The sequence below is a fragment of the Phocoena phocoena genome, chromosome X (genome assembly GCF_963924675.1).
Source record: "Phocoena phocoena chromosome X, mPhoPho1.1, whole genome shotgun sequence".
NCBI lineage: Eukaryota > Metazoa > Chordata > Mammalia > Artiodactyla > Phocoenidae > Phocoena > Phocoena phocoena.
The window spans coordinates 7,384,725-7,411,719 of NC_089240.1; the positions used below are offsets into that span (position 1 = coordinate 7,384,725).

General features: G+C 45.1%; 1 protein-coding gene and 1 pseudogene across 2 annotated transcripts in view; one reads left to right on the forward strand and one right to left on the reverse strand.

Moving 5' to 3' along the window:
- Positions 1–26,995, forward strand: part of CLCN4 (chloride voltage-gated channel 4) — a 74,306-nt gene that overhangs the window by 26,730 nt on the left and 20,581 nt on the right. Inside the window, exons 2-5 of one of the 2 annotated variants that reach the window (XM_065901207.1) lie at positions 5,049–5,203; positions 9,043–9,142; positions 13,369–13,556; positions 21,992–22,114. In XM_065901207.1, the coding sequence (XP_065757279.1) occupies positions 5,060–5,203; positions 9,043–9,142; positions 13,369–13,556; positions 21,992–22,114 (555 nt within the window). In that variant the 5' untranslated portion in view covers positions 5,049–5,059. Of the gene's footprint in view, positions 1–5,048; positions 5,204–9,042; positions 9,143–13,368; positions 13,557–21,991; positions 22,115–26,995 lie in introns of those variants that run through there. The other variant, XM_065901208.1, reaches the window with a different exon arrangement.
- LOC136143138 (U4 spliceosomal RNA) lies at positions 7,302–7,424 on the reverse strand (annotated as a pseudogene).

Below are 26,995 nucleotides of genomic sequence, written 5' to 3' on the forward strand. Positions count from 1 at the left end.
GTTCGATTCCATCCTGTCTCTGTTGCCAGCTGCGTTATCTGTTGCTGCAGCTAAGTTAGTTGTCCTCCCTTGCAACTAACTTAGCCATCTTCATTTCTTCTCTCCCTTGGAGCCCACGTAAATCATACCTGTTAAACATGGTTATGATGCTGCTACACGACAACCCTTTCAAAAAAACCCGGTGGCTTAAAACAATGACCATTCATTTTTCTCACGGTCTGCAGGTCAGCTGGGTGGTTTGATTGGGTCAAAGCCAGCTGCTCTTGGCTGGGCTCACTCATGAATCTGTGCTTGGCGAGCCTGGATGATCTAGGATGGCCTCAGTTGAGATGACCCACCTTGACTCCATGGGGTTGCTCATCTTCCAGCATCTCGCCTAGGTTTCTGCTCATGGCAGAAGGCCAAGGAAGAAAGCAGAGGCCGCGTCGCCTTTGGGGTCTAGACTCAGTACATGCATGCTGTCACTTCCACTGCATGTCCCAAGGCCAGCCCTGATTCAAGAGCTGGAGAAATAGACTCTACCTCTTAATGAAGAAGAGCCGCAAGGTCCCACTGAAAATGCTGTAGAGGCAGGAACAGGTAGAGAATCTGAGCCGTTTCTGTGTTCAGTCCACCGTGTAGATCGGGAGTCAGCAAACGTTTTCTGTAAATGGCCGAATAGTAAACATTTGAGGCTTTGGGGGCCATTTGGCCTTTGTCATAAATACTCAACTGTGCCGCTGCGATGTGAAAGCAGCTACAGACAATCTGTGGAGTGGGCATGGCTGTGTTCCTCTAGAACTTATTTACAAAGCCAGGCAGCAGGCCGGGTTTAGCCCACAAGCTGCAGTTTGCTGTGCTCTGACCTCAACGATCCAGACCAAGTAGGAATCTCAGATGCGGGATCTAGGATGCTGTCCTTCCTGAAATCATAAGCAGAGGTGTCACCTGCCAGCAGAAGTGCTCTTATTGGAGAGAAGAAATAAAACCAGGTGAGAGGAGCAAGGGCTCCCCTCTAAGGTGCAGATGACTATAGTTGACCCTTGAACAACGTGGGAGTTAGGGACACTGACCCCCAGCACAGTCGGAAAGCCGCATCCTGCTCTCACTGCCTCCAAACCAGAGGAATTGATGAATGACTCACCCAAGGGCAGGAAGCTGAAACAGTCTGGATAGAATCAGGACTCAAACCCTAGTTCTTGTGATTCTACATATTGGGCTCTCTAGTCGAACACAAACTTTTCCCCTCACGTAGGTAAAGATCTGTAAAACGAAAATACAGGTATGATAGTTATTGAAATAAATCCACGTATAAGTGGACCCACCCAGTTCAAACCTGTGTTGTTCAAGGGTCAGCAGTATTTGCATCCCTTTGGGTGCCATATTGAACTTACACAGGTTAAGTTTATTTCTCATCAAGTCCTTGGAGTTCATTCCTTTTTGTTCCTGTGTGTGGCTGGATTCTCATTTCCTATCCATCTATATCTCCCAGGGGATCCCAGATAGAATTCTTTCCATTTTTATTTTCTTTTCTTAAATTTTTTGGCCATGCCGCACAGCTTGCGGGATCCTACTTCCTTGACCAGGGTTCGAACCCCTGCCCTCAGCAGTGAAAGTGCTGAGTCCTAACCACTGGACCACCAGGGAATTCCCTCTTTCCGTTATTTCTGACCTGGATGCCCTCTTCTTACGCTTCTGGTCCTCCTGTCTTTCTTAACCCGAGCTTCAGAAGCGAAGTCACCACCTCCTTCTGGGGCCCCAGGGAAAGCCTCCAATTAGATCTACGGATTAGATCATGTTTATTTTCCTTTACCAATTATGCGTCTGATTGTCAGGACCATGACATGCTCCACCAAAGTTTAAAGATACATTTGTTCTCCAGAGTGACTTTTTGTTTCAGTCATTATTGCCTGGAGTTGTTGCTTGACTAGAGATTTGGTTAAATTTCAGGTAACATGAACTTCTTTTTAATAGAATGTCCAAGTCTCTGCAATTCTTCGATCTGATGGCTTGGGTTTTCTTACACGGGCTACCCATTGTGGGTCAGCAGCCTGCCATCTTCTTTTTCCCATCAGAGATTTTCTTTACCGCATATAATACAAGGCTATTACCATCTTGTTTTTCTAGAAATGAAAATGAAATCTTTGCTTTCTAATTTTATTCCTTCCCTTTTATTATTGGTTGCTACTGACTTCTGCAATATGATTCTTCCCTGGGCATTCATCAGTGGGTATAGTTTTCAGCTTGGCATGGCTCAGACTTCAAACTTTTTAAGTTTTAAAGTAGCAAAGTTGCACAGACAGTCAATAAATCAATAACTATCGCCATTTTATTGCTTGTAAGGTGATTACTCCACTTTGCCTGTAGCGACTTTTCAATTTGATCAAAATGCAGTTTTGTCAGGTCGTGGTTGAGTCCTCCAGATATAAAAATACATAAAGCAATTGAGAGAAGCCTGTGCTCAAATATTTTAATAACTACCCTGCACTTCTTTAACCATCTTATTCCGGCACTTTTGTGGTTCCCGTCCTATAATTCAAATTTCCATGCTCTTTGCCAAAGAAATTTTGGCTTAGTGTTTATTCCAACCTCTTGTCTTTGTAAGAGTGTATTATTTTTCTTGCTAACTGGTGGTGAGCATTGGTCCTGCTGCAAAGAGTTTTCTCTGTGTCAAATTATTTCCTGTGTGATCTGTAAATCAGGTTCTGATGGTGGTGTAACATGGATGATGTCTTGGTTTATTTGAGATTGTTTTCCAGACAAGGGGCGGCAGAATAATAGGAGTGGAATTGTTATCTTAGGCAGGAAAGGAAGAAATCCTCCACTTTGCTACTGCCCTGGCAGCAGGCACCCTTTTGACTGTATTTTAAGGAAAATTAGAAGTGAGGGCCTGCACTCGGGGCTGCTTGTCCGGGGCAGTGTGCTGCCAGCCTGGTATGGCTCTTGGTTTGTCTTAGTCTGTTCGGGCTGCTATAACAAAATACCACAGACTGGGTGGCTTATAAACAACAGACATTTATTCCTCACAGTTCGGGAGGCTGGCAGTCTGAGATCAGGGTTCCAGCATGGTCAGGTGATGGTTCTTTTTCCAGTCACAGATTTCCTGTTGTGTCCTTACATAGTGGAAGGGGCAGAGGAGCTCCCTGGGGCCTCTTTTATAAGGGCACTAGTCCCATTCTTGAAGGTACTGCCCTTATGACCCAATCACCTCCCAAAGACCCCACCTTCTAATACCATCCTTTGGGGGTTAGGCTTTCAATGTATGAATTTGGGTGGGGAGACACACGTTCAGACCATAGCATGGCTCACGTGGCAGGTTGTCCTGCCTCCTTGTCATCCCCATGGCATCCCCCCCGGCCCCGGTGCAGAGGACCACTCCCTCTGTGGATCACCTTGGCTCCCACCAGTGAGTTAAGTCTTAGCATTTTCACTCTGCTGTTGCTGTACGTCTTGAGTATCCGCAGAGGTTGTCTGCGTCAGTGGTCCGCTTTATCTCCCAGGAGAACCGGTTACTTGATTGACTGCAGTGATTTGGTTTTGAGTGGTATGCCTCAACCCTGTTTCCCGCAGGCCTCTCATGTTGATGCCCTGCTTTTGCAGAACGTGAGGTTTTCCAGAAATGGATATAGTTGACCCTCATTATGAGCGGTTCCGTATTTGTGAACTTGCCTGCTCACTAAAGTGTATTTGTAACATCCAGGGCGATACATGGGGCGCTTGCCCGGTCAGTGCACATGCAGAGCCTCAAAAAGTTTGAGTTGCCAGGAACGCACGATCCCAGCTGAGGTTGGAGAAATTGGTGCTCTGCCGTCTTGTTTCAGTGCCCAGACCAGAAACAAGCGTTCTTTTCACAGTCTCTTTAGTGCCATATTTTTCGCACTTTTGTGCTTTTTTTATTAGTAATTTTGCTGTTTCCAGTGGCCTTGAAGTGCAGGGCAGGAGTGTCTGTAGTGTTTCTAAGCACGAGAAGGCTGTGCTGGGCCTTATGGAGAAAATATGTTTGTTAGACAAGCTTCCTGCAGCGTGAGTAACAGTGCTGTTTGGCTATGAGTTCAGTGGATGAACCAACGATATATATTTGATAAGGTGTCTTTAAACAGAAACACACAAAACAAGGTTGTATATTGATTGGTTGATGAAAATGTTGTGACCAGAGGCTCGAAGGAACTAACCCTGTATTTCTCTTGGGGACAGTGATTTAGTACTCACTAATTCGGTGGCCATGGTGACTTTATAGCACAAAACTACCACAAATAATAAGAAAGTAACGTTTGTCAGAAACAGACTCACAGACTTAGAGAATGAACTTATGGTTACTGAGGGGAAGGGTGGAGGAAGGAGATAGTTAGGGAGTTGGGGATTGACATGTACACCTGCTGTATTTAAAATAGGTAACCAATAAGGACCTACTGTGTAGCACAGGGAACTCTACTCAATATCCTGTAACAACCTAAATGGGAAAAGAATTGGAAAAAGATACATGTCTATGTATAACTGAATCATTTTGCTGTACACCTGAAACTATCACAACATTGTTAATCAACTATACTCCAATATAACATAAAGAGTTTAAAAAAAGAAATTAACGTTTGTGTCTCCCCAAAATTCATATGTTGAAACCTAATCCCCAGTGTGATGGTATTGGGAGGAGGGGCCTTTGGGAGGTGATGAGGTCATGAAAGCTGAGTCCTCATGGATGGGATTAGTGCCCTTATAAAAGAGACCCCAGAGAGCTCCACCAGATGAGGACACAGTGAGTAGATGGCCATCTGTGAACAGGAAGTGGGCTCTCACCAGACACTGAATCTCTAAGTAAGTGCCTTGATCTTGGACTTCACAGCCTCCGGAACTGTGAGAAATAAATGTGTGTTGTTGATAAGCCACCCAGTCTGTGGTATTTTTGTTATAGCAGCCTGTGCTCACTAAGGCAGACTATATGTATCTTTCATCACAGCAGAGGTGTCTGCTGAAATGTCTTTCCTGTGCAGGAAAATAGCACACGTGGATTGTTCTGCCAGGTCTGTGCAGATGTTCTGCTCACGTTTTTAACGACAGGTTTTCTCTCCCAGGTGTAAGTAGCATGGTCAATGCAGGAGCGATGAGTGGCTCTGGAAACCTGATGGATTTCCTTGACGAGCCTTTCCCTGATGTGGGGACGTATGAGGACTTCCACACCATCGACTGGCTGAGGGAGAAGTCACGGGACACCGACAGACACAGAAAGGTACATGCTGTTCATAAGGACGCTGTGAGGGGAATCCCTTTGGAGGGCTGGGGGCCATGCTTTTATCAGACAGTCACTGAGCTAGAGCTTGGGTTCATGTGTCGTGTGCTGAGCTAGGTTCTAGAGAAGAGAAGGGCTAGTGGGAGAGGCAGAGATGTGGACAGGTAATTCTAATACCAGGTGCTTTGGGTGGAAGGCTATGTCATACAGAGGTGTAGTGTGGAGGGCAAGGAGTGGGGCTCTGGAACCAGACAGATTGGGTACATCCTGACTTTGACATCTTTAGGCTGGCTGACTTTTGGGGTGCCATTTCTGGACCCCATCTTCTCATCTGTAAGGATGGAGTTAATTATACCAGAAGATTAAATGGGGCTGTATGTGTAGGAAAGCACATATTACAGTCCCTGGCCTCTAGTGGGCAGTCAATATATATTTTTATGGGCTGCAGTAAAGTTATGTATCAAGTGCTGTGGGGTCATTTAGGAGGGATGGTTAGGGAGGGAGTTTTTAGAGGGGGTGAGATTTCAGTGGGGTCTTGAAGGATGACTAAGAATTTGCCAGGCAGAGGAAGGGGAAAGGATTCTCATCAGGAGTGGCTCTTTTTTAGGTCACAGAGGCATGAAAGACCGTGGCGCATTTAGGCAGTTCAAGGAGCTCTAAGGTTTGGTGGCAGATTCACGGAAGGGGAGGACTAGAGATGAGTCCGGCCACGTGGGCGATGGGGCCACATTGGGAACCACTGAGTAGACCATGAAGAGGAGTTTAGATTTCCTTTTTTTTTTTTTTTTTAAGATTTATTTTATTATTTTTAAATTTTATTTATTTATTTATTTTTGGCTGCGGCGGGTCTTAGCTGCAGCACACGGGATCTTCGTTGAGGCAAGAGGGATCTTTTCGTTGTGGCACGTGGGCTTCTCTCTAGTTGTGGTGGACGGGTTTTCTCTCTCTAGTTGTGGCACACGGGCTCCAGGGCGCGTGGGCTCTGTAGTTGTGGTCTGTAGTTGTGGCACACGGGCTCCAGGGCGTGTGGGCTCTGTAGTTTATGGCACGTGGGCTCTCTAGTTGAGGCGCGCGAGCTCAGTAGTTGTGGTGCGTGGGCTTAGTTGCCCCGCGGCATTTGGGATCTTAGTTTCCTGACCAGGGATCGAACCTGTGGCCCCTGCACTGTAAGGTGGACTCTCCACTGCTGGACCACCAGGGAAGTCCCTGGATTTCCTATTTACTTATTTATTTATTTATTTGTTTGGTTTTGGCAGTGTTGGTTCTTCACTGCTGCGCGTGGGCTTTCTCTAGTTGCGGAGGGTGGGGGCTACTCTTTGTTGTGGTGCGCTGGCTTCTCATTGCGGTGGCTTCTCTTGTTACAGAGCACGGGCTCCAGGCGTGCGGGCTGCAGTAGTTGTGGCGCGTGGGCTCTAGAGCACAGGCTCAGTAGTTGTGGCACACGGGCTTAGCTGCTCTGCAGCATGTGGGATCTTCCTGGACTGGGGTCAAACCCGTGTCCCCTGCAATGGCAGGTGGATTCTCAACCACTGCGCCACTGAGAAAGCCCTGGATTTCCTTTTCATGGCCACAGGATACAAGAGAGGTGCACTGCCATGCTCTATATGGCTCCTTCTGTGCTACAACAGCAGAGTCCGGTAGTTGCCACAGAGACCAACTGACCTGTCGAACCGAAAATATTTACTTTCTGTCTCTTTACGGAAAATGTTTGCCAACCCTTGCTCTAAAGGGTTATGAGGGGAATGATGGTCTCAGGAATGTAGGATTCTGTTAACACAGGGAGGCAAAGGGGTGCTCTTACGATGTGTTTAGATGTAACCATCTGCCTGGAAAGCGTGATCCAGGCTGGCTCCTTCAGCCTTCTTGCTGTTAATCAAAACTACAATGAGGTATCACCGCACACCAGTCAGAATGGCTGTCATCAAAAAAGCTACAAACAGCAATGCTGGAGAGGGTGTGGAGAAAAGGGAACCCTCCTACACTGTTGGTGGGAATGTAAGTTGATACAGCCACTATGGAGACCAGTATGGAGGTTCCTTAAAAAACTGAAATTAGAGTTATCATGTGATCCAGCAATCCCACTCCTGGGCATGTATCCAGAGAAAACTCTAACTCAAAAAGATACATGCACCCCAATGTTCATAGCAGCGCTATTTACAATTAGCAGTAATCATGCCTCAGATAAACCTCACTGGCTATGATACTGCCACTGCACAAAGCTAACAGCACTATTGACAATAGCCACGACATGGGAGCAACCTAAATGTCCACTGACAGAGGAATGGATAAAGAAGGTGTGGTCCATATATACAATGGAATATTACTCAGCCATGAAAAAGAATGAAATAATGCCACTCGCAGCAACATGGATGGACCTAGAGATTATCATACTGAGTGAAGTAAGTCAGACAGAGAAAGACAAATACCATACGATATCATTTATATGTGGAATCTAAAATATGACACAAGTGAACTTATCTACAAAACAGAAACAGACTCACAGACATAAAAAACCAACTTATGGTTACCAAAGGGGAAAGGGGGTGGGGGAGGGATAAATTAGGAGTTCGGATTAACAGATACACACTACCGTATATAAAATGGATAAACAATAAGGTCCTACTGTATAGCACAGGGAACTATATTTAATATTTTGTAATAACCTATAATGGAAAAGAATCTGAAAAAGAATATATATATAGGTATAACTGAATCACTTTGCTGTACACCTGAAATTAACATTGTAAATCAACTATACTTCAATTAAAAAAAGAAAGTTCGGGGCTTCCCTGGTGGCGCAGTGGTTGGGGGTCCGCCTGCCAATGCAGGGGATGCGGGTTTGTGCCCTGGTCCGGGAGGATCACACATGCCGCGGAACGGCTGGGCCCGTGAGCCATGGCCGCTGAGCCTGCGCGTCCAGAGCCTGTGCTCCGCAACGGGAGAGGCCACAGCAGTGAGAGGCCCACGTACCGCAAAAAAAAAAAAAGTAAGTTCTTGGGACTTCCCTGGTGGCGCAGTGGTTAAGAATCCACCTGCCAATGCAGGGGACATGGGTTTGAGCCCTGGTCTGGGAAGATCCCACATGCCACGGAGCAACGAAGCCCCTGTGCCACAGCTACTGAGCCTGCGCTCTAGAGCCCACGAGCCACAACTACTGAGCCCACGTGCCACAACTACTGAAGCCCGCACGCCTAGAGCCTGTGCTCCGCAACAAGAGAAGCCACCGCAATGAGAAGCCCGCGCACCGCAACGAAGAGTAGCCCCTGCTCGCCACATGTAGAGAAAGCCCGCGCACAGCAATGAAGACCCAACGCAGCCATAAAGGAAGGAAGGAAGGAAAGAAAGGAGGGAGGGAGGGAGGGAGGGAGGGAGGACGGAAGGAAGAAAGAGAAAGAAATTAAGTTCGTTCTTGTTAACATGTAGCCTGGAAAGTGAAAGAAGGAATTGAAGTCTTTGTCGAAGAGGGTCTTTTGTGAACAGACCTTACGATTTAGGCTAAAATAATGATTTGTATTCAAAACGGTGACACCGAAGTGATGTCTTCCTTCAGAATGGCTTTGAAATAATCAAAGATCACATCACACTTAGTGAGGTTTTTTTAAGTAAGTGAATTTTTTTGGATTCTTTGGAGACTACTATGGCATCTTTATAGCTCTGTGAACTAGAAAGCCCATTTAACCACTGTGCTAGGTAACTGAAAGAATCACGTTAGCGGCAGTCTAGTTGCTTCATTATATTTGTTTTCTCAATCACCGTGTTTCCTGAGGAAACAGTTTCAGAGAAGGAAGCCTGGATTGGAAAGTGTATCCACATCAGCTCCGATGTCTTTCTGCTTCTAGATAACCAGCAAAAGCAAGGAGTCCATATGGGAGTTCATCAAGAGCTTGCTGGACGCCTGGTCGGGATGGGCGGTGATGCTGCTCATCGGCCTGCTGGCAGGTACGTGGAGTGTTTCTCTTGTACTTCAGGCAAGGGGGCTGGTACTTGAAATACCTAAGGGCACAATACACGACGATACACTTAACATAAATCTATCATCAGTAAAGCAAAAAGACCCCAAGGCACGGACAGGCCCAGGTACAGTCATTGGAGCGCGGTACCGAGAAGGCGGGTTGGCCCTTTCCATACTGTACAAAGGTTTACTGCCATGCTGGATTTTATTGAAAACACACATTTCACATTCTATAGTACTTGGCCACGTAGAAGGCGAGAAAGGACGGGAACATGTTGGTCTCTAAAAATAAAACATCGTATGAGACTGGCCTTTACTAACACCAGCAGGCCCTGAGATGAATTGTAAACATCGAGAGACGCTCACAGTAACGCGAGACACCACAGGGTCTGAGGTAGGCCCGGGGGGGGTGTGCCTCCAGCCCTTGGGTTGTTCTGACCCTCAGGGACTCCGTGTCCTTCATTTTTATAATCCCAGCACCATGTTTGTGAGCAGTAGCTGTTTCCAGAATGAATGAATGAGTATCTGGAGGGGACACCTCCCCTTTTAATAGCAATTGCACCGCCCTCCATGGAAATTGTTTCCTGAAACGTACTTGCTTTTAGGAGGCTGTGAAGGTTAATGTCTAAGGAGAAAAAAATTTGATCATGCTGAAGAGATTCCCTTAAGAAACTCCCCCTGCCTGTAGTAACACGCTAGTTCTGGTTATAGGACTGATCAGAGAATGGCTGTGTGATACAGGTTGAATATAGTACATACTCGCAGAGCACCTGTGGGGCATAGGGTAAAATTTTGTGATTAGAGGACTTTGATTTCTGGCTGCCCTGTCACTCGTTACATCTACAATGGTAGGAGGGGCCTGGTTGCCGGGGAGGGGCTCCCTCTGCCTGGCATGTCCTAAAGGGCCCAGGAGAGTGCTGAAGGGGCAGTCCTCTCCTTCCGGCCACAGCAGCTACCCACCCATTCCGCCCGTCCTGTCCTTCCCCTCGCAGTGGCGCTCCCGGTATATATTGGGAGCAGTGCTGGGAGGGGATTCGAGTTCATGGACATATGGCGTTTTGCCACCCATTCGTTTGGCTCTATGAAGTCCTTTAAAGGGAGGTGGGGGGGGGAGGGCGGGGAGGGTAGTTTGCTGCGAACTTTGATGTCTTTCTTTAGAATAGATTTATAAAACTGTACCCTGTGTTATTCTTGGCTCCTGGGAAGGAGGGATGAATACGGGAAATGAAGGAATCAGAGTAGATGTCTTGGCGTCCTGCTGGAGTCACGCCGCATAGATTTATCAGCTGATCTCAGAGCCCTGTCGGGCTGTCTTTAGCAAGTCAGATACCGACCATTGGGCTTCACTGTTAATCCGATTTCCATCAGTTCTTTCAGGAAGAATCACCAGGGGAATTAAAAAAAAAATGCTGCTGCCCAGGCTTCAATTAAATAGTAGCTCCCTGGAGATGACACCCTATCATTGAGTAAAGCCCGCTTTCCCCTGTGATTCTAATATGCAGCCAGGGGTGAGGACTGCTGGAGAAGGGCGTTCCCATGGTCACATCAGCAGATGAACATAGGAGGGAGGCAAGAAAGAGATGATCTTGGCAGTGAAGGTGGCGAAAGTGTTCTTTTGATCTGGATGAAGGAGAAGTCAGAAAACTGCCCCATTCACTTCCCCGTTCCCCAGTGGAGAGCCCCAGGGGTCCCACTGTCTGGCCTGTCACCTCCATAGTGGCAGGCAGCCCGGCATTATATTCCGACGCCCAAGACGGAGAGGCCCAAGCTGCGGCTCCTCTGCAGGGCGTTAACCAGGAGCCACCACTGGGTGTCGCTGTTGTTCCACACAAGGCAGTTTTTGTTCCAATGTCGTCATCTGCTTGAGGTGTTCTCTGACCACCTTTTCTAAAAGCACGTCTCCCTCTCTGAGCCTCGTCGCCCTCTCCCACTATATGTATGTATGTGTGTGTGTGTGTGTGTATGTAACAGCTTTATTGAGATATAACTCACATACCATACAATACAGTTCACCTAGTTAAAGTGTACAGCTTGGTGGTTTTTAGTGTATTCACAGTTTTGCAACCGTCACCAAGGCCAATTTTAGAACATTTTCATCAGCTCCCAAAGAACCTTCCTACCCTTTAGCTATCAGCCCCAGTGTCCCTAGCCTCCGCTCAGTCCTGGGCAACCGTTCATCTACTTGCTGTCTCTGTAGATTTGCCTACTCTGGACATTTCATAAAATGGAATCATACAATATATGGTCTTTTGTGACTGGCTTCTTTTACAGCATAACGTTTCCAGGGTTCATCCGTGCTGTCGCATGTGTCAGCGCTTCATTCCTTCTTGTTGCCATCGTAGGTGGACCACACTTTGTTTCTCCGTTCAGCAACTGATGGGCATATGGGTTGTTTCCACTGTTCGGCTTTTGTGAATATGCAGTTGTGAACATTTGCGTCCATGTCTTGTGTTGGGTGTATGTTTTCATTTCTCGTGGGCAGATGCCTAGGAATGGAAGTGTTTGGTCAGGTGGTGACTCCTTGTTTAACTTTTTGAGGACGTGTCCGACTGTTCTCCTGCACCATTGTAGGAAATGGCTACCATTGGAACGTGCTGTATTCTCCTCTCTAGCACCTACCACGTTCTGTTGGAGCCCCTCATTTACTTACTTATTCAATCTAGTGTCTTCTCGCACAAGCTGAGATTCCGTGAAGGCAGGGACCCGAGTTTGCTTTGTTCACTGCTGTACCCCAGGGTGTGGAACAGTACGTGGCACGTAGTACGTAGGTGCTCAATAAATAGCCCTTGAGTGAATGGATGGACCTGAGTTTTCTGATTTTCATTCGTTTGTTGCTCTCATTCATTCAACATGGATATATAGTTCCAGCTATGTACCTGACGTGAATACAATGGCCCTTGCCCACTTAAAGGGGACACAGGGTCTAGACACCTGGCTTGATCCCCACCGTGGCACACAAACCAGACAAGAGACTCCCCCCACCCTTATAGACTAGTTGGAGTGTGTGTGTGTGCATGTGAGGGGTGTGTGTGTGTGTGTGTGTATACACATATATATAAATACTGATCATATCAGGATGTGATAGGTATGGTGATGAGGAGTGCCTGGGAAGTATACTTAGCCCAGACTTAGGAAATCAGGGAAGGCTTCCTGAAGGAGGTGATATAAATGCCAGCATCTGGAAGATAAATAGGAGCTTGGCGGGTTGGGGGAGGACAGTGCTATCTGAGGTGGTGCAGAGAGGAGGGCCTGGTGTGCCAAGGAACACTGTGCGGGCAGGGTGGGGGATTCGTGATGGAGAGAGAGGAGCCTGGAGAGAAACGTGGGAACGGCGGTCAGAGCCTGCACGCTGCTGAGGATTCGGGTGTTCCGGGTAGAACAGTGGGCGACTGCTGATGGAACCAGGAGAGCGGCAAGGCTAGGTCGCCTGAGGCTGGCGTGTGGCTGCCTTTGGGGAATTGATGTTGTAATAAGGATCTAGTAAAAGTGTGAAAAGTTTGGTAGTGCGAAAGTATTCCCTGCCTTCGTGAAAGACTGGAATGGGTTATTCTAGAAAGAGACCTAAAATGGCCTTCTCTGACCCACTGCACACTCGATTTTATCCCACTCCTATCGGCCTTTAAAGTAGTTATTTACTTATGTAGCTCCTCAGTCCTTTATCCATAATTTTTTAAAAATCCAGAAAGTTCTAACAAGTGAGATTTTTCAAGCTGGATTCCATTTGATGGCAAAACTTTATTTCAATGACAAGGCAGTTATAAATGGTTTTGTCTCCATTTTGTCTGAATTGTCAGGTTTCCTGGAGGATATTCATGTGTGTGATCCCAGCATCCTGCCCCAGAAGCCGCTGAGGGGGTTACATGATTTATAGGGTGTAGGTACCCTGTTTCTAAGATTCGGAAGGGCTGGGCTCTGAAAGCCGCTCGGCCCCAGGGGCTTGCGGTGGGCTCAGTGCTGCGGGTCTCTCCCTCCCACCCTATTGAAGCCCCCGAGGACAGTGTATCATTGGCCTTTGTGTCTCACTGGGCTGGGCACCACTTTTGCCACACCTGGTGCCCTACCACTCGCTCAGGTGACCTCAAGACTGAAGAAAGAGAGTTCCTGGGTGCGTGGCAGCCTGGGGCACAGGCATCTCCGCCTGGCCCTCCGGGCGCACGTGCTACCCTGGCCCATGCCGGCCGTCCTTCTGAGTGGCTCTCGCTGCTTCTTCCAGGCACCCTGGCCGGGGTCATCGATCTCGCCGTCGACTGGATGACAGACCTGAAGGAGGGCATCTGCCTGTCTGCCTTCTGGTACAGCCACGAGCAGTGCTGCTGGACTTCCAATGAGACCACGTTTGAGGACAGGGACAAGTGTCCCCTGTGGCAGAAGTGGTCGGAGCTGCTGGTGAAACAGTCGGAGGTGGGTGCAGGGGCGGGTCCTGGCTGGGAGCCCCGTGGCTGGTGTGGGGGGACGTCCGAGCTCTCACCTTGCAGTGTCTGTCCTGACCGTCGTCGTGGCTACTACGAGTGCCACTTGCCACTTGGCTTTTTCTAGCTCTAGGGTTCAAACTTCACTTGGAAAATCCTTTCCCACTGTTTCATGTGCACGATGTATGTATTTTCTTTAAAGCCTTTTGTTTGGCTTTATTTTTCTTACTGAGAGTGATCTCTTGATCACGCTGAAGAAATAGGGTTGCAATGCGATGGCTTTTAGGATATTCACAGAGTTGTGCCACCATCACCTCGATCTAATTTTAGAACTTTTTTTAAACATTTTTTTCATTCAAACAGAAAGTCACAAAAATTATAATCATTGTCATCAGTTCACTCAGTCCCATGTAATTATTTTCATCTTGATCTTTTGTTAGCACTTTTATGAATGCATCAGTTTTCCATTAGAGTTCTGAAAATGCTTATTCATTCAGTTCAGCAGTAGAGTCAGTTACCAGAAACCTGTACTTGTCACAGTCTTTTCCATGAATTCCTTGAAGATGAAACCCTTTTATAGGAACATTTTTGCAAAAGCATCAGAGTACACCCAGAACTGTCTGTAAATGACAAAAGACTTAAAAATGACCACGGTTAAAGATTTGATGAAAGTTCATAATGATGCAATTGACAAGGAAACTTAGTAATTTCTGAAATATACATTTTAAAGTAATAACTAGAATTATGACTTATAACATTATATCAGAACATATAAGATTTTTAGGAATTTCATGTAATGTCTGAAACATTTATATTAACATATTTCCATACAAATAACCCAAAGAAAGTTTAGTATTAGTTGTTTTTTTTCTTTTTATACAGCAGGTTCTTATTAGTCATCAGTTTTAAAGACATGAGTGTATACACGTCAATCCCAGTCGCCCAATTCAGGAAACCACCATCCCCACCCCACTGCGGTTTTACCCCCTGATGTCCATACGTTTGTCCTCTACATCTGTGTCTCAACTTCTGCCCTGCAAACCAGTTCATCTGTACCATTGTTCTAGGTTCCACATACATGCGTTAATATATGATATTTGTATTTCTCTTTCTGACTTACTTCACTCTGTATGACAGTCTCTAGATCCATCCACGTCTCAACAAATGATTCAGTTTCGTTTCTTTTTATGGCTGAGTAATATTCCATTGTATATATGTACCACAACTTCTTTATCCATTCGTCTGTCGATGGGCATTTAGGTTGCTTCCATGACCTGGCTGTTGTAAATAGTGCTGCAATGAACATTGGGGTGCATGTCTTTTTGAATTATGGTTTTCTCTGGGTATATGCCTAGTAGTTGGATTGCTGGATCATATGGTAATTCTATTTTTAGTTTTTTAAGGAACCTCCATACTGTTCTCCATAGTGGCTGTATCAATTTATGTTCCCACTAACAGTGCAAGAGGGTTCCCTTTTCTCCACACCCTCTCCAGCATTTGTTGTTTGTAGATTTTCTGATGATGCCCATTCTAACTGGTGTGAGGTGATAACCTCATTGTAGTTTTGATTTGCGTTTCTCTAATAATTAGTGATGTTGAGCAGCTTTTCATGTGCTTCTTGGCCACCTGTATGTCTTCTTTGGAGAAATGTCTATTTAGGTCTTCTGCCCATTTTTGGATTGGGCTGTTTGTTTCTTTAATATTGAGCTGCATGAGCTGTTTATATATTTTGGAGATTAATCCTTTGTCCGTTGATTCGTTTGCAAATATTTTCTCCCATTCTGAGGGTTGTCTTTTTGTCTTGTTTCTGGTTTCCTTTGCTGTGCAAAAGCTTTAAAGTTTCATTAGGTCCCATTTGTTTATTTTTGTTTTTATTTCCATTACTCTAGGAGGTGGATCAAAAAAGATCTTACTGTGATTTATGTCAAAGAGTGTTCTTCTTATGTTTTCCTCTAAGAGTTTTATAGTGTCCGCTCTTACATTTAGGTCTCAAATCCATTTTGAGTTTATTTTTGTGTATGGTGTTAGGGAGTGTTTTAATTTCATTCTTTTACATGTAGCTGTCCAGTTTTCCCAGCACCACTTATTGAAGAGACTGTCTTTTCTCCATTGTACATCCTTGCTCCGTTGTCATAGATTAGTTGACCATAGGTGCGTGGGTTTATCTCTGGGCTTTCTATCTTGTTCCATTGATCTATGTTTCTGTTTTTGTGCCAGTACCATATTGTCTTGATTACTGTAGCTTTGTAGTATAGTCTGAAGTCAGGGAGTCTGATTCCTCCAGCTCTGTTTTTTTCCCTCAAGACTGCTTTGGCTATTCGGGGTCTTTTGTGTCTCCATACAAATTTTAAGATGATTTGTTCTAGTTCCATAAAAAATGCCATTGGTAGTTTGATAGGGATTGCATTGAATCTGTAGATTGCTTTGGGTAGTATAGTCATGTTCACAGTATTGATTCTTCCAATCCAAGAACATGGTATATCTCTCCATCTGTTGGTATCTTTAATTTCTTTCATCAGTGTCTTATAGTTTTCTGCATACAGGTCTTTTGTCTCCCTAGGTAGGTTTATTCCTAGGTATTTTATTCTTTTTGTTGCAGTGGTAAATGGGAGTGTTTCCTTAATTTCTCTTTCAGATTTTTCATCCTTAGTGTATAGGAATGCAAGAGATTTCTGTGCATTAATTTTGTATCCTGCTACTTTACCAAATTCATTGATTACCTCTCATAGTTTTCTGGTGGCATCTTTAGGATTCTCTATGTATAGTATCATGTCATCTGCAAACAGTGACAGTTTTACTTCTTCTTTTCCAATTTGTATTCCTTTTATTTCTTTTTCTTCTCTGATTGCCGTGGCTAGGACTTCCAAAACTATGTTGAATAATAGTGGTGAGAGTGGACATCCTTGTCTTGTTCCTCATCTTAGAGGAAATGCTTTCAGTATTTCACTGTTGAGAATGATGTTTGCTGTGGGTTTGTTGTGGATGGCCTTTATTATGTTGAGGTAGGTTCCCTCTGTGCCCACTTTCTGGAGAGTTTTATCATAAATGGGCGTTGAATTTTGTCAGAAGCTTTTTCTGCATCTATTGAGATGATCATATGGTTTTTATTCTTCAATTTGTTAATGTGGTGTTATCACATTGATTTGCGTATGTTGAAGAATCCTTGCATCCCTGGGATAACTCCCATTTGATCATGGTGTATGATCCTTTTAATGTGTTGTTGGATTCTGTTTGCTAGTATTTTGTTGAGGATTTTTGTATCTATATTCATCAGTGATATTGGCCTCTAATTTTCTTTTTTTGCAGTATCTTTTTCTGGTTTTGGTATCAGGGTAATGGTGGCCTCATAGAATGAGTTTGGGAGTGTTCCTTCCTCTGCAATTTTTTGGAAGAGTTTGAGAAGGATGGGTGTTAGCTCTTCTCTAAATGTTTGACAGAATTCACCTGTGAAGCCATCTGGTCCTGGACTTTTGTTTGTTGGAAGATTTTTTTTTTTTTGTGGTATGCAGGCCTCTCACTGTCACGGCCTCTCCTGTTGCGGAGCACAGGCTCCGGACGCGCAGGCTCAGCGGCCATGGCTCATGGGCCCAGCCGCTCCACGGCATGTGGGATCTTCCCGGACCAGGGCACGAACCCATGTCCCCTGCATCAGCAGGCAGACTCTCAACCACTGTGCCACCAGGGAAGCCCTTGTTGGAAGATTTTTAATCACAGTTTCAATGTCATTACTTGTGATTGGTATGTTCATATTTTCTATTTCTTCCTGGTTCAGTCTTGGAAGGTTATACCTGTCTAAGAATTTGTCCATTTCTTTCAGGTTTTCCATTTTTTTGGCATAGAGTTGCTTTTAGTAGTCTCTTAGGATGCTTTGTATTTCTGCAGTGTCTGTTATAACTTCTCCTTTTTCATTTCTAAATTTATTGATTTGAGTCCTCTCCCTGTTTTTCTTGATGAGTCTGGCTAATGGTTTATCAATTTTGTTTATCTTCTCAAAGAACCAGCATTTAGTTTTATTGATCTTTGTTTTCTTTGTTTCTATTTCATTTATTTCTGCTCTGATCTTTATGATTTCCTTCCTTCTGCTAACTTTGGGTTTTGTTTGTTCTTCTTTCTCTAGTTCCTTTAGGTTTAAGGTTAGATTGTTTATTTGAGATTTTTCTTGTTTCTCGAGGTAGGCTTGTATAGCTATAAACTTCCCTCTTAGAACCGCGTTTGCTGCAGCCCATAGGTTTTGGATCGTCGTGTTTTCATTGTCATTTTTCTCTAGGTATTTTTTGATTTCCTCTTTGATTTCTTCAGTGATCTCTTGGTTATTTAGTAACGTCTTGTTTAGCCTCCATGTGTTTGTGTTTTTTACGTTTTTTTCCCTGTAATTCATTTCTAATCTCATAACGTTGTGGTCAGAAAAGATGCTTGATATGATTTCAGTTTTCTTAAATTTACTGAGGCTTGATTTGTGACCCAAGATGTGACCTATCCTGGAGAATGTTCCGTGTGCACTTGAGAAGAAAGTGTAATCTGCTGTTTTTGGATGGGATGTCCTATAAATATCAATTAAATCTATCTGGTCTATTGTGTCATTTAAAGCGTGTGTTTCCTTATTAATTTTCTGTCTGGATGATCTGTCCACTGGTGTAAGTGAGGTGTTAAAGTCCCCTACTATTACTGTGTTACTGTCAATTTCCTCTTTTATAGCTGTTAGCAGTTGCCTTATGTATTGAGGTGCTCCTGTGTTGGGTGCATATATATTTATAATTGTTATATCTTCTTCTTGGATTGATCCCTTGATCATTATGTAATGTCCTTCCTTGTCTCTTGTAACACTCTTTATTTTAAAGTCTATTTTATCTGATATGAGTATTCCTACTCCAGCTTTCTTTTGATTTCCATTGGCATGGAATATCTTTTTCCATCCCCTCACTTTCAGTCTAGGTCTGAAGTGGGTCTCTTGTAGACAGCATATATATGGATCTTGTTTTTGTATCCATTCCACGAGCCTGTGTCTTTTGGTTGAAGCATTTAATCCATTCAAATTTAAGGTAATTATTGATATATATGTTCCTATTACCATTTTCTTAACTGTTTTGTTTTGTTTTCATAGGTCCTTTTCTTCTCTTTTGTTTCCGACTTAGAGAAGTTCCTTTAGCATTTTTTGTAGATGGTTTGGTGGTGCTGAATCCTGTTAGCTTTTGCTTGTCTGTAAGGCTTTTAATTTCTCCGTCGAATTTGAATGAGATCCTTGCTGGGTAGTTATCTTGGTTATAGGTTATTCCCTTTCATCACTTTATCATGCCACTCCCTTCTGGCTTGTAGAGTTTCTGCTGAGAAATCAGCTCTTAACCTTATGGGAGTTCCCTTGTATGTTATTTTTCCTTTTTCCCTTACTGCTTTCAATAATTTTTCCTTGTTTTTAATTTTTGCCAGTTTGATTACTATGTGTCTTGGTGTGTTTCTGCTTGGGTTTATCCTATATGGGACTCGGTGTGCTTCCTTTACCATGTTAGGGAAGTTTCAACTATAATCTCTTCAAATATTTTCTCTGGTCCTTTCTCTCTCTCTTCTCCTTCTAGGACCCCTATAATGCAAATGTTGTTGCGTTTAATGTTGTCCCAGAGGTCTCTTAGACTGTCTTCATTTCTTTTCATTCTTTTTTCTTTATTCTGTTCCACAGCAGTGAATTCCACCATTCTGTGTTTCAGGTCACTTATCCGTTCTCCTGCCTCAGTTCTTCTGCTATTGATTCCCTCTAGTGTATTTTTCACTTTAGTTATTGTATTGTTCATCTCTGTTTGTTGTTTAATGCTTCTAGGTCTTTGTTAAACATTTCTTGCATCTTCTCGATCTTTGCCTCCATTCTTTTTCCAAAGTCCTGGATCATCTTCACTATCATTATTCTGAATTATTTTCCTGAAAGGTTGCCTATCTCCACTTCATTTAGTTGTTTTTCTGGGGTTTTATTTTGTTCCTTCATCTGGTACATAGCCCTCTGCCTTTTCATCTTGTCTATCTTTCTGTGAATGTCTAGAACATTTTCATCGCCCCCAGAAAATCCTTGTACGGAACGGCAGTCACTCCCCATTTCCCCCCAAGTCTGCCAGCCCTAGGCAACCACGAATCTACTTTCTCATGTCTGCAGATTTCCCTGTTCTGGACATTTCATGTAAATGGAATCATACAATCCGTGGACTTTTTTTTTTTTTTTTTTGCTGTACGTGGGCCTCTCACTGTTGTGGCCTCTCCCATTGGGGAGCACAGCCTCCGGACGCACAGGCTCAGCGGCCATGGCTCACGGGCCCAGCCACTCTGCAGCATGTGGGATCTTCCCGGACCGGGGCACGAACCCGTGTCCCCTGCATCGGCAGGCGGACCCTCGACCACTGTGCCACCAGGGAAGCCCCTGTGGACTTTTGTGTCTGGCTTCATTCACTTAGCGTAATGTCTTCCAGATTCGTTTGTGTCGTACCATAGATTGGTACTTTACTCCTTTTCATGGCCAAATAACATTCCATTGTCTGGATAGAGCACATTTCATTTCTCCACTCATCAGCTGAGGAACATGGGTGGCTTCCACTTTTGGGCTATTATGAATGATTTTGCTTTGAACGTTTGTCTACAGGTTTTTGTGTGGACATATGTTTTCATTTCTTTTGGGTAGATACCTAGGAGGGGAATTGCTGGGTCACATGGCAACTCGGGTCACATGGCAACTCTATATTTAACCTTTTGAGGAGCTGCCAGACTCTCTTCCAGAGTGGCTGCACCACTTGAGACTCCAGCAGCAGTGTATGTGGGTTCCAGTTTCCCCACATCCTCACCGACCCCAGTTGTTATCTGGTTTGGATTATAGCCCTCCTAACAGGTGTGAAGTGCTGTCTCATTGTGGATTAAGTTACCATCTTCCAGTGCATCTTAGGAACACGTTACAGAGGATGTTTGTGGGCCTTCTGTGATGGGACTATCCCAGGCCTAGGGGATGTAGCAGTGAAGCACAAACCTGTTGCTTGCCTTCATGGCACTCCAAGCTTCAGATCCACATACACATCTTAGCTGGGGAAAAGGGTTAATTTCTAACCGAATTCAGTGGTTACCACAATGACTGTGGGTCATCGACAGATCAGAAACCCAGGTGAGGGGGAGTTAGGTTGGAACGATTCACATTAGGGGCAACGTGAGGACCATTCAAGCTAGAAGTGTTCTTGGAAGATAGATGTGATCCCTTTATTCTCCTCTTCCCTCTCCCGCTCTCTTGCCCGATTGACTTAATGCAGCTGAGGACATTTGGAATGCACTTTGCCATTTGCTAAACCTCTTTCTCAGTGGAGCTGAAAATTAATTCCTTCAAATCTCAGAAGTAGACCGGGATCTTGAAATCTCACACATTCTCAGTGCTCTCCATTACTTCCAAAAATACAAAAATAAATTCTCTACTTGAGTTGATGGAGGTGGGCAGGCAGAATTGGCTGGGCGCCATGTTTGATTTCTTCTCTCCTATTTTGGGGGGAAATATGGCCGTCTCGCTTTTCAGCCATTTCTAAGATTTATACTTTGATTCAAAGAATTACTGTTAGTAAGGGTGAGACGTTATTTTTAGTCTCAAAAAAGTCCATTTTTCACTAGGTGAAATGTATTCCTCGGTCTGATTTCTCACCACATAGGGTGTGAATATCTGTGATTGTTAAGGCTAGAGCCGTCTCCTGGAGCGTGTTTTTGCATTTTACAGGCACACGTGCAGCCGTGCCCACAGCCTGGCTTGTAGGTGCCCTCACTTTCCCTCTCCATCACGTGCGGCATCCAGATGGTGGCAAGAAGCTGAGGCCTGGAGAATTGTGGTCTCTGCCCACAGACCAGGTCCTCAGCCTCAAAGACCTCAGACTGTGTGTTTGGTTCAGAAAATGTTCCCCACACATCAGATAATTTGAAATTTTGGGGTGGTGCCTGAGACTCTGCATTTCCAGCCCACGCCCAGGTCCAGGGACCACATCTGGGTAGCAGTATTCTAAAATGCAATTCCCACACTTCCTCATTGGCAGGGCAGCTGCGTGCTGTGGCACGTATGTGGCCTTCATGAAAGCAAAGAGGCTGATCCACCATACACGAGACCAAACAAACCTTCCCGGGGCTCGAAGGCAGAATTTTCTCTTACACCTTTCATTAACTTGAGGGCCCGGAGCGATTAAAACCAAGCCTCATTCACAGTTTCTATGACTGCCGAGACCTCACCTGGTAGAAGGTGTGTGTACACAGCTCCCGGAGAAGCAGCTGGAGCTGTGTGTGTGAACCGACTGTAGCAATAGCAGCAGCTGATAAAGCCAACCCTGCCTCTTCGCTGACACAGGACCCGGAGAGAAGCTGCCTGGCGGAGGGGCAGGTGCATCGCTCGGCTCTGCGGTGGCTCACGTGTTCTTTCTTGTTCTGTGTCTTGTTTAGGGTGCCAGCGCTTACATTTTGAATTACCTAATGTACATCCTGTGGGCGTTGCTGTTTGCGTTTTTGGCCGTCTCCCTGGTACGAGTATTTGCGCCATACGCCTGTGGCTCTGGTATACCCGAGGTGAGTGGGAGTTGAATGAATTTCTTTTGTGCCAATAATAAGAATAGCAAATGTTTACGTGGCACTTCTGTGCTAAGCACGGTTCCAAGCATTGGACATCTGTTCACTCATTTAGTCCTCACAGGGAGCCTATGAGGTAGGTACTGTTATTCTTCATTTGACGGTTGGGGAAACTGAAGCACAGAGAGGTTAAGTAACTTGCCCAAGGTCACTAAGCCGGTGAGCTGGGAGTCGAATCCAGCTGTCTGGCTTTATGCTCTGTTGCTTCTCAGATGCTTAAATTCTTGTCTTTACAAACCAGGCATAACTCTTAAAGCCTGTGGAGTCAGGCTTTAACCACACACACAAACGTGGCACTCTAGTAACTCATAAGTGCGTCTGTGATAGAACGTGAAAGAGGACAACAGTGGAGGTTTACTGCTCAGAAAGCTAACTGATGAGTAAACTCCCTCGCCATGTTTTGCTCTTCTGGTGACAGGGTAATAGCAATCTTTAAAAAATGAATTCCACGTTCAGTACATGCGCCGTGAATGCACCCTTGTGAGTTTAGAGTTCTTATAAATATTTTTCAGCACTTTCTTGTAACCAGAGTATGAGGGAAGTGACCTCATCGATCAGGAGGAATGCCCAAGACCAAACTTCAGACCAAGGAGATCTGCTGGGTTAGAATAATGATACTTGAGCAAATTCCCGAAAAGCCCACATAGTAAAACTTTTAGCCAGAAATCATTTTAAAAGCTCTTAGGTGATCATTCTAATCATTGCTGTTACATTCTCCTCAAGTTGGTGCTTCAGCAGCGCCCGTAGACGGCGGAGATGCCGAGTTGATAAAGATGTGAGCGGTCATGGCAGTGCACCCACACTCTTTGGCAGTGTCGCCAACACCGCCGCTGGTCTGGGCAGTTCATGCAAAGGGCTGGGGTAATTAAAGGATCATCGAAAGGAAAGCTCAACATTGTCTTGATCCAGGAAAAGATAAAAAAAAGACTATTTCATGCTGAACTTTGGATGGTTTATATGAGCGTGTTGCTGCAGGAGCCTGAAAAATAAGCTGCAATACCATCCTGTTTCCTCGGTACAGCCACTGCTGCTCTAAGGCACCATATGCATTCCTAAAAGTCACAGAACTGCATCATCAAAACCACACAGCTTGTGGGGAAGATGGGGCGAGCGGCACAGCACTCAGAAACTTCACTGGGGACACATGAAAAAGATGGGAACCTCATAAAAGCAGTAGCAGAGTTAGACACACATTAAATGGTTAAGAAATGTGTGAATACTCCCCTAGTGCATGCGTGAGCTGGGAGTCGTCTGAGAGGTGTGCCTGTGTGCATTTTGTGTATCCCTGCACGGCTAGATTCGCAGCTGCAGTTTTCCGCCTTGTGTTTCTCCCAGATGAAATTGTGCAGAAACAGATGCGAAATTGGCATTATGCTCAAGTTCTGCCCTGACGCACGAATCACACTGGAACAAATTCGGGTTTTCCAAACAAGTGTTCAGGCAGAACTGACTGCGTGTTATTGGATATCGAAGACCGAAGGCATCCAGGACACTAAAAAGAACAGATTACTGCTGGCATCTCGGTTTCTGATCGCAATGCCCAACAGCACGCACTTTTGGACTCCAGCCGCCTATCAAAATAAGGAGATGGCCAGTGGGGAACTGGTGGGGAATTTAAAGCAGCAGTAAAAGATGTGGGGGCAATCCCATCTTCCCCTTCCAAGAACCAGAGATGCGTGGCTTAGCTCACAGACAGACAGGGAACTCTATCTGGGAGGGGCTGGCTGGACCTGGTCTTCGTCCAGAGCGGGCATCTTTATTTGTGACAGCTGAACTCAAAAGGAATAAACTACTGAGTTGAGCATTGTTTCCCGTGTGACAAAGCACAAGGAACACACTGACGTGGATAAAACTCATAAAAGCGGTATCAAGTGAAAAAAGTAAGTTGCAGAAGAATATCTAAATAAAGTATGACTCTATTTATGTAGAGTCCCTAAAACAGCCAAAATGAAACAAGCATACTGTTTAGTGATATACATATGTGCTAAAGCTATAAAGAAAGGCAAGGGAATGATTGGAATGGGGAGGAAGAAGGTTCCACTGAGGAAGCAAACACAGGGCTTTCAAAGGTACCTGCTCTTCTGTCCTAAACTTGGTAGTGGGTACATGAATATGCTTTCAGCCATATATAATATGTAACAGGTTCATGTCTCTATTTATAAAAGAGTTCACAATAATCTTTTCAAGTACCAGGAGCCCAATGGAGATTTCATAATTAAGCTTTGGTTATTATGACTCAGTAGTAGAAATTTTTCCCTATTATTATAGTAGAGCTTGAAATTCCTAACCTAAGGGTGCAATACCTACCCCAGTTCTTGGAGGAGAGGGGCAGAGTGAAAAGTAAGTGCAAATAAGTAGTTCCTGGATATAAAGAATGTCCTTCCAGTTAAAACCCAACAGACCATGCAAAAGCTCTACTCAGTTTGAGATACAGGGCTATTCTTCACTTCAGGAAAGATACTAAATGAGATCTTTAGAAAATAAACTTCCCATCGTAGGAGGTGATCGGCAGTGTCAGAACAAACTTTTAATGCAGTGCACTTCTGAACAGTTTAAAAATCACTCATCCGGGCTTCCCTGGTGGCGCAGTGGTTGAGAGTCCGCCTGCCGATGCAGGGGATACGGGTTCGTGCCCCGGTCCGGGAAGATCCCACGTGCCGCGGAGCGGCTGGGCCCGTGAGCCATGGCCGCTGAGCCTGCGCGTCCGGAGCCTGTGCTCCGCAACGGGAGAGGCCACGACAGTGAGAGGCCCGCATACCGCAAAAAAAAAAAAAAAAAATCACTCATCCTTTATAATGTTTGCTTCTGAAACATTTAGATTACTTTGGATGACAGTGCTACTGACCAGGGTTCTTGACCTCCTTGATCAATAGAAAGTGATCAGAGGCCAGGCAAGAAATTCAGGCAAGGCTTTATGGGGGCCCGAGCTGCAACAGGTGGGGAGGGAGAACAAGTACAGGTGCCCTTGCTGGCTTACTTGCTGGGGGGCAGGGCGAGCTGGTTCCTGATATGCGGTGAGGGGAGGGGTATGTCCAGGGGTCCGGCCGGAGGGATGGCTTAGGGGGTCTGCCCACCCCTTTGGTGGTGTTGAGTGCAGGGGGCATGCGCAGTGCCCTGCTTTTGCTCTCGGCTCTTCAGAAGTGGCAGTGGGGCTTTTTGGTCTCTTTGTACCTTGTTGTCCAGAATTTGCCCCAACTGGGCATGCATGCAGTTACTTTTAGTCCCTTATACTTTCTTTGTATTTTGTTGCTAGGTGTTTGTCCAGGTGCAAGCATTGCAGCACTGCAGCAAAGGGTCCCAGGTCCCAGCCAGTGTCAAAAAACTCCTTTGAAACATTAAAAAAAATACAAATTTAGAGACCATTTCTTTTCTGTGTAATAAATGCTCTTGTATTAGCTCTACAAAGCACATTTAAAAGTCCACACTAGTTCTTGGGCTTCAGAACTTAGAGCGAACTGGGCAAGGATGACTCTACTACTATCTGCTTCATTCATAGAACCACTGTGGACCGTATAAGAAATCATGTCCTCCTAGGGACTTGCCTGGTGGTGCAGTGGTTAAGAATCTACCTGCCAATGCAGGGTACACAGGTTCGAGCCCTGGTCCGGGAAGATCCCACATGCCGCGGAGCAACTAAGCCCATGCACCACAACTACTGAGCCTGTGCTCTAGAGCCCGCGAGCCACAAATACTGAGACTGCGTGCCACAACTACTGAGCCCGCGTGCCACAGCTACTGAAGCCCATGTGCTTAGAACCCGTGCTCCGCAACAAGAGACGCCACTGCAGAAGCCACAGCAATGAGAAGCCCGCGCACCGCAACAGAGTAGCCCCCGCTCGCCACAACTAGAGAAAGCCCACACGCAGCAACGAAGACCCAATGCAGCCAAATAAAATAAAGGAAAAAAAAGTAATCATGTCCTCCTAGAACTTACTTTGAGTTGATGTTTCAGTTCTATACAATGTGAACTCTCTCACAGATATTTATTTGCCAGAGAGGTTTTAAAGTTACCAGCGTCAAGTCACAAATGTGCTGCAATACATCGCCCTAAAGCCCTGCTTGACTCAGTCTCTGTTGATCCAAATTAAAGCAAGCGATTGGATTTTGGCATCTACTGGGAATGAATTTGCCTTCTTTAGTCCCTAATTTGATCATGACAATTTTATAAAGTCATTTTAGAGAATTACAAAATACCTCTTACATTGTTCAATTCACCACATGTCATGGCTGGCACAGGCTCAGGTAATTTAGATGCTTGTAATTTTCTAAATGGTATTACGCTCTTCAACTGTACCCTGGGGTCCAAATCCACATTAACTAACTGACAAAAAATTATAGATAATTTTATTCTAGGCAACACAAAAGGGCAGGATAGTGGCAGGCATACTAAAACGTCCCTTAAGTAAAGGGATCTGAGATCCCCAGAGCACAGGCTCAAATAGGCCCACTAGCACAAGACCAGTTTAACCACTGCTGGTTTGTCTGCCTTTAGTTAAAGGCTAGTTCAAGAAATACCATCTGATTGTAGAGCTGGAAGACCTCACTCGTGTTCTCTAGGAAGGATCTTAGTGAGTTCTTTAGAACAGATGCCCACACAGTCGCTCACTGTTGGTCTTCCTCCTTGAATTAAGAAACAGAACCCTATCAAGAATTCCTGAGATGGAAATGGTCCAGTCACACCCCTGTAAAATTGCTAGGATTAGTTCACTTCACGACCCTCTCCAAATCATTACAGGTGACATGATGCCAAAGAGTGTTTCAGGACCGCCCTTAAATATTGAGTAATTAGGAATACCTGTACTGCTCTTCTCAGGACGAGAG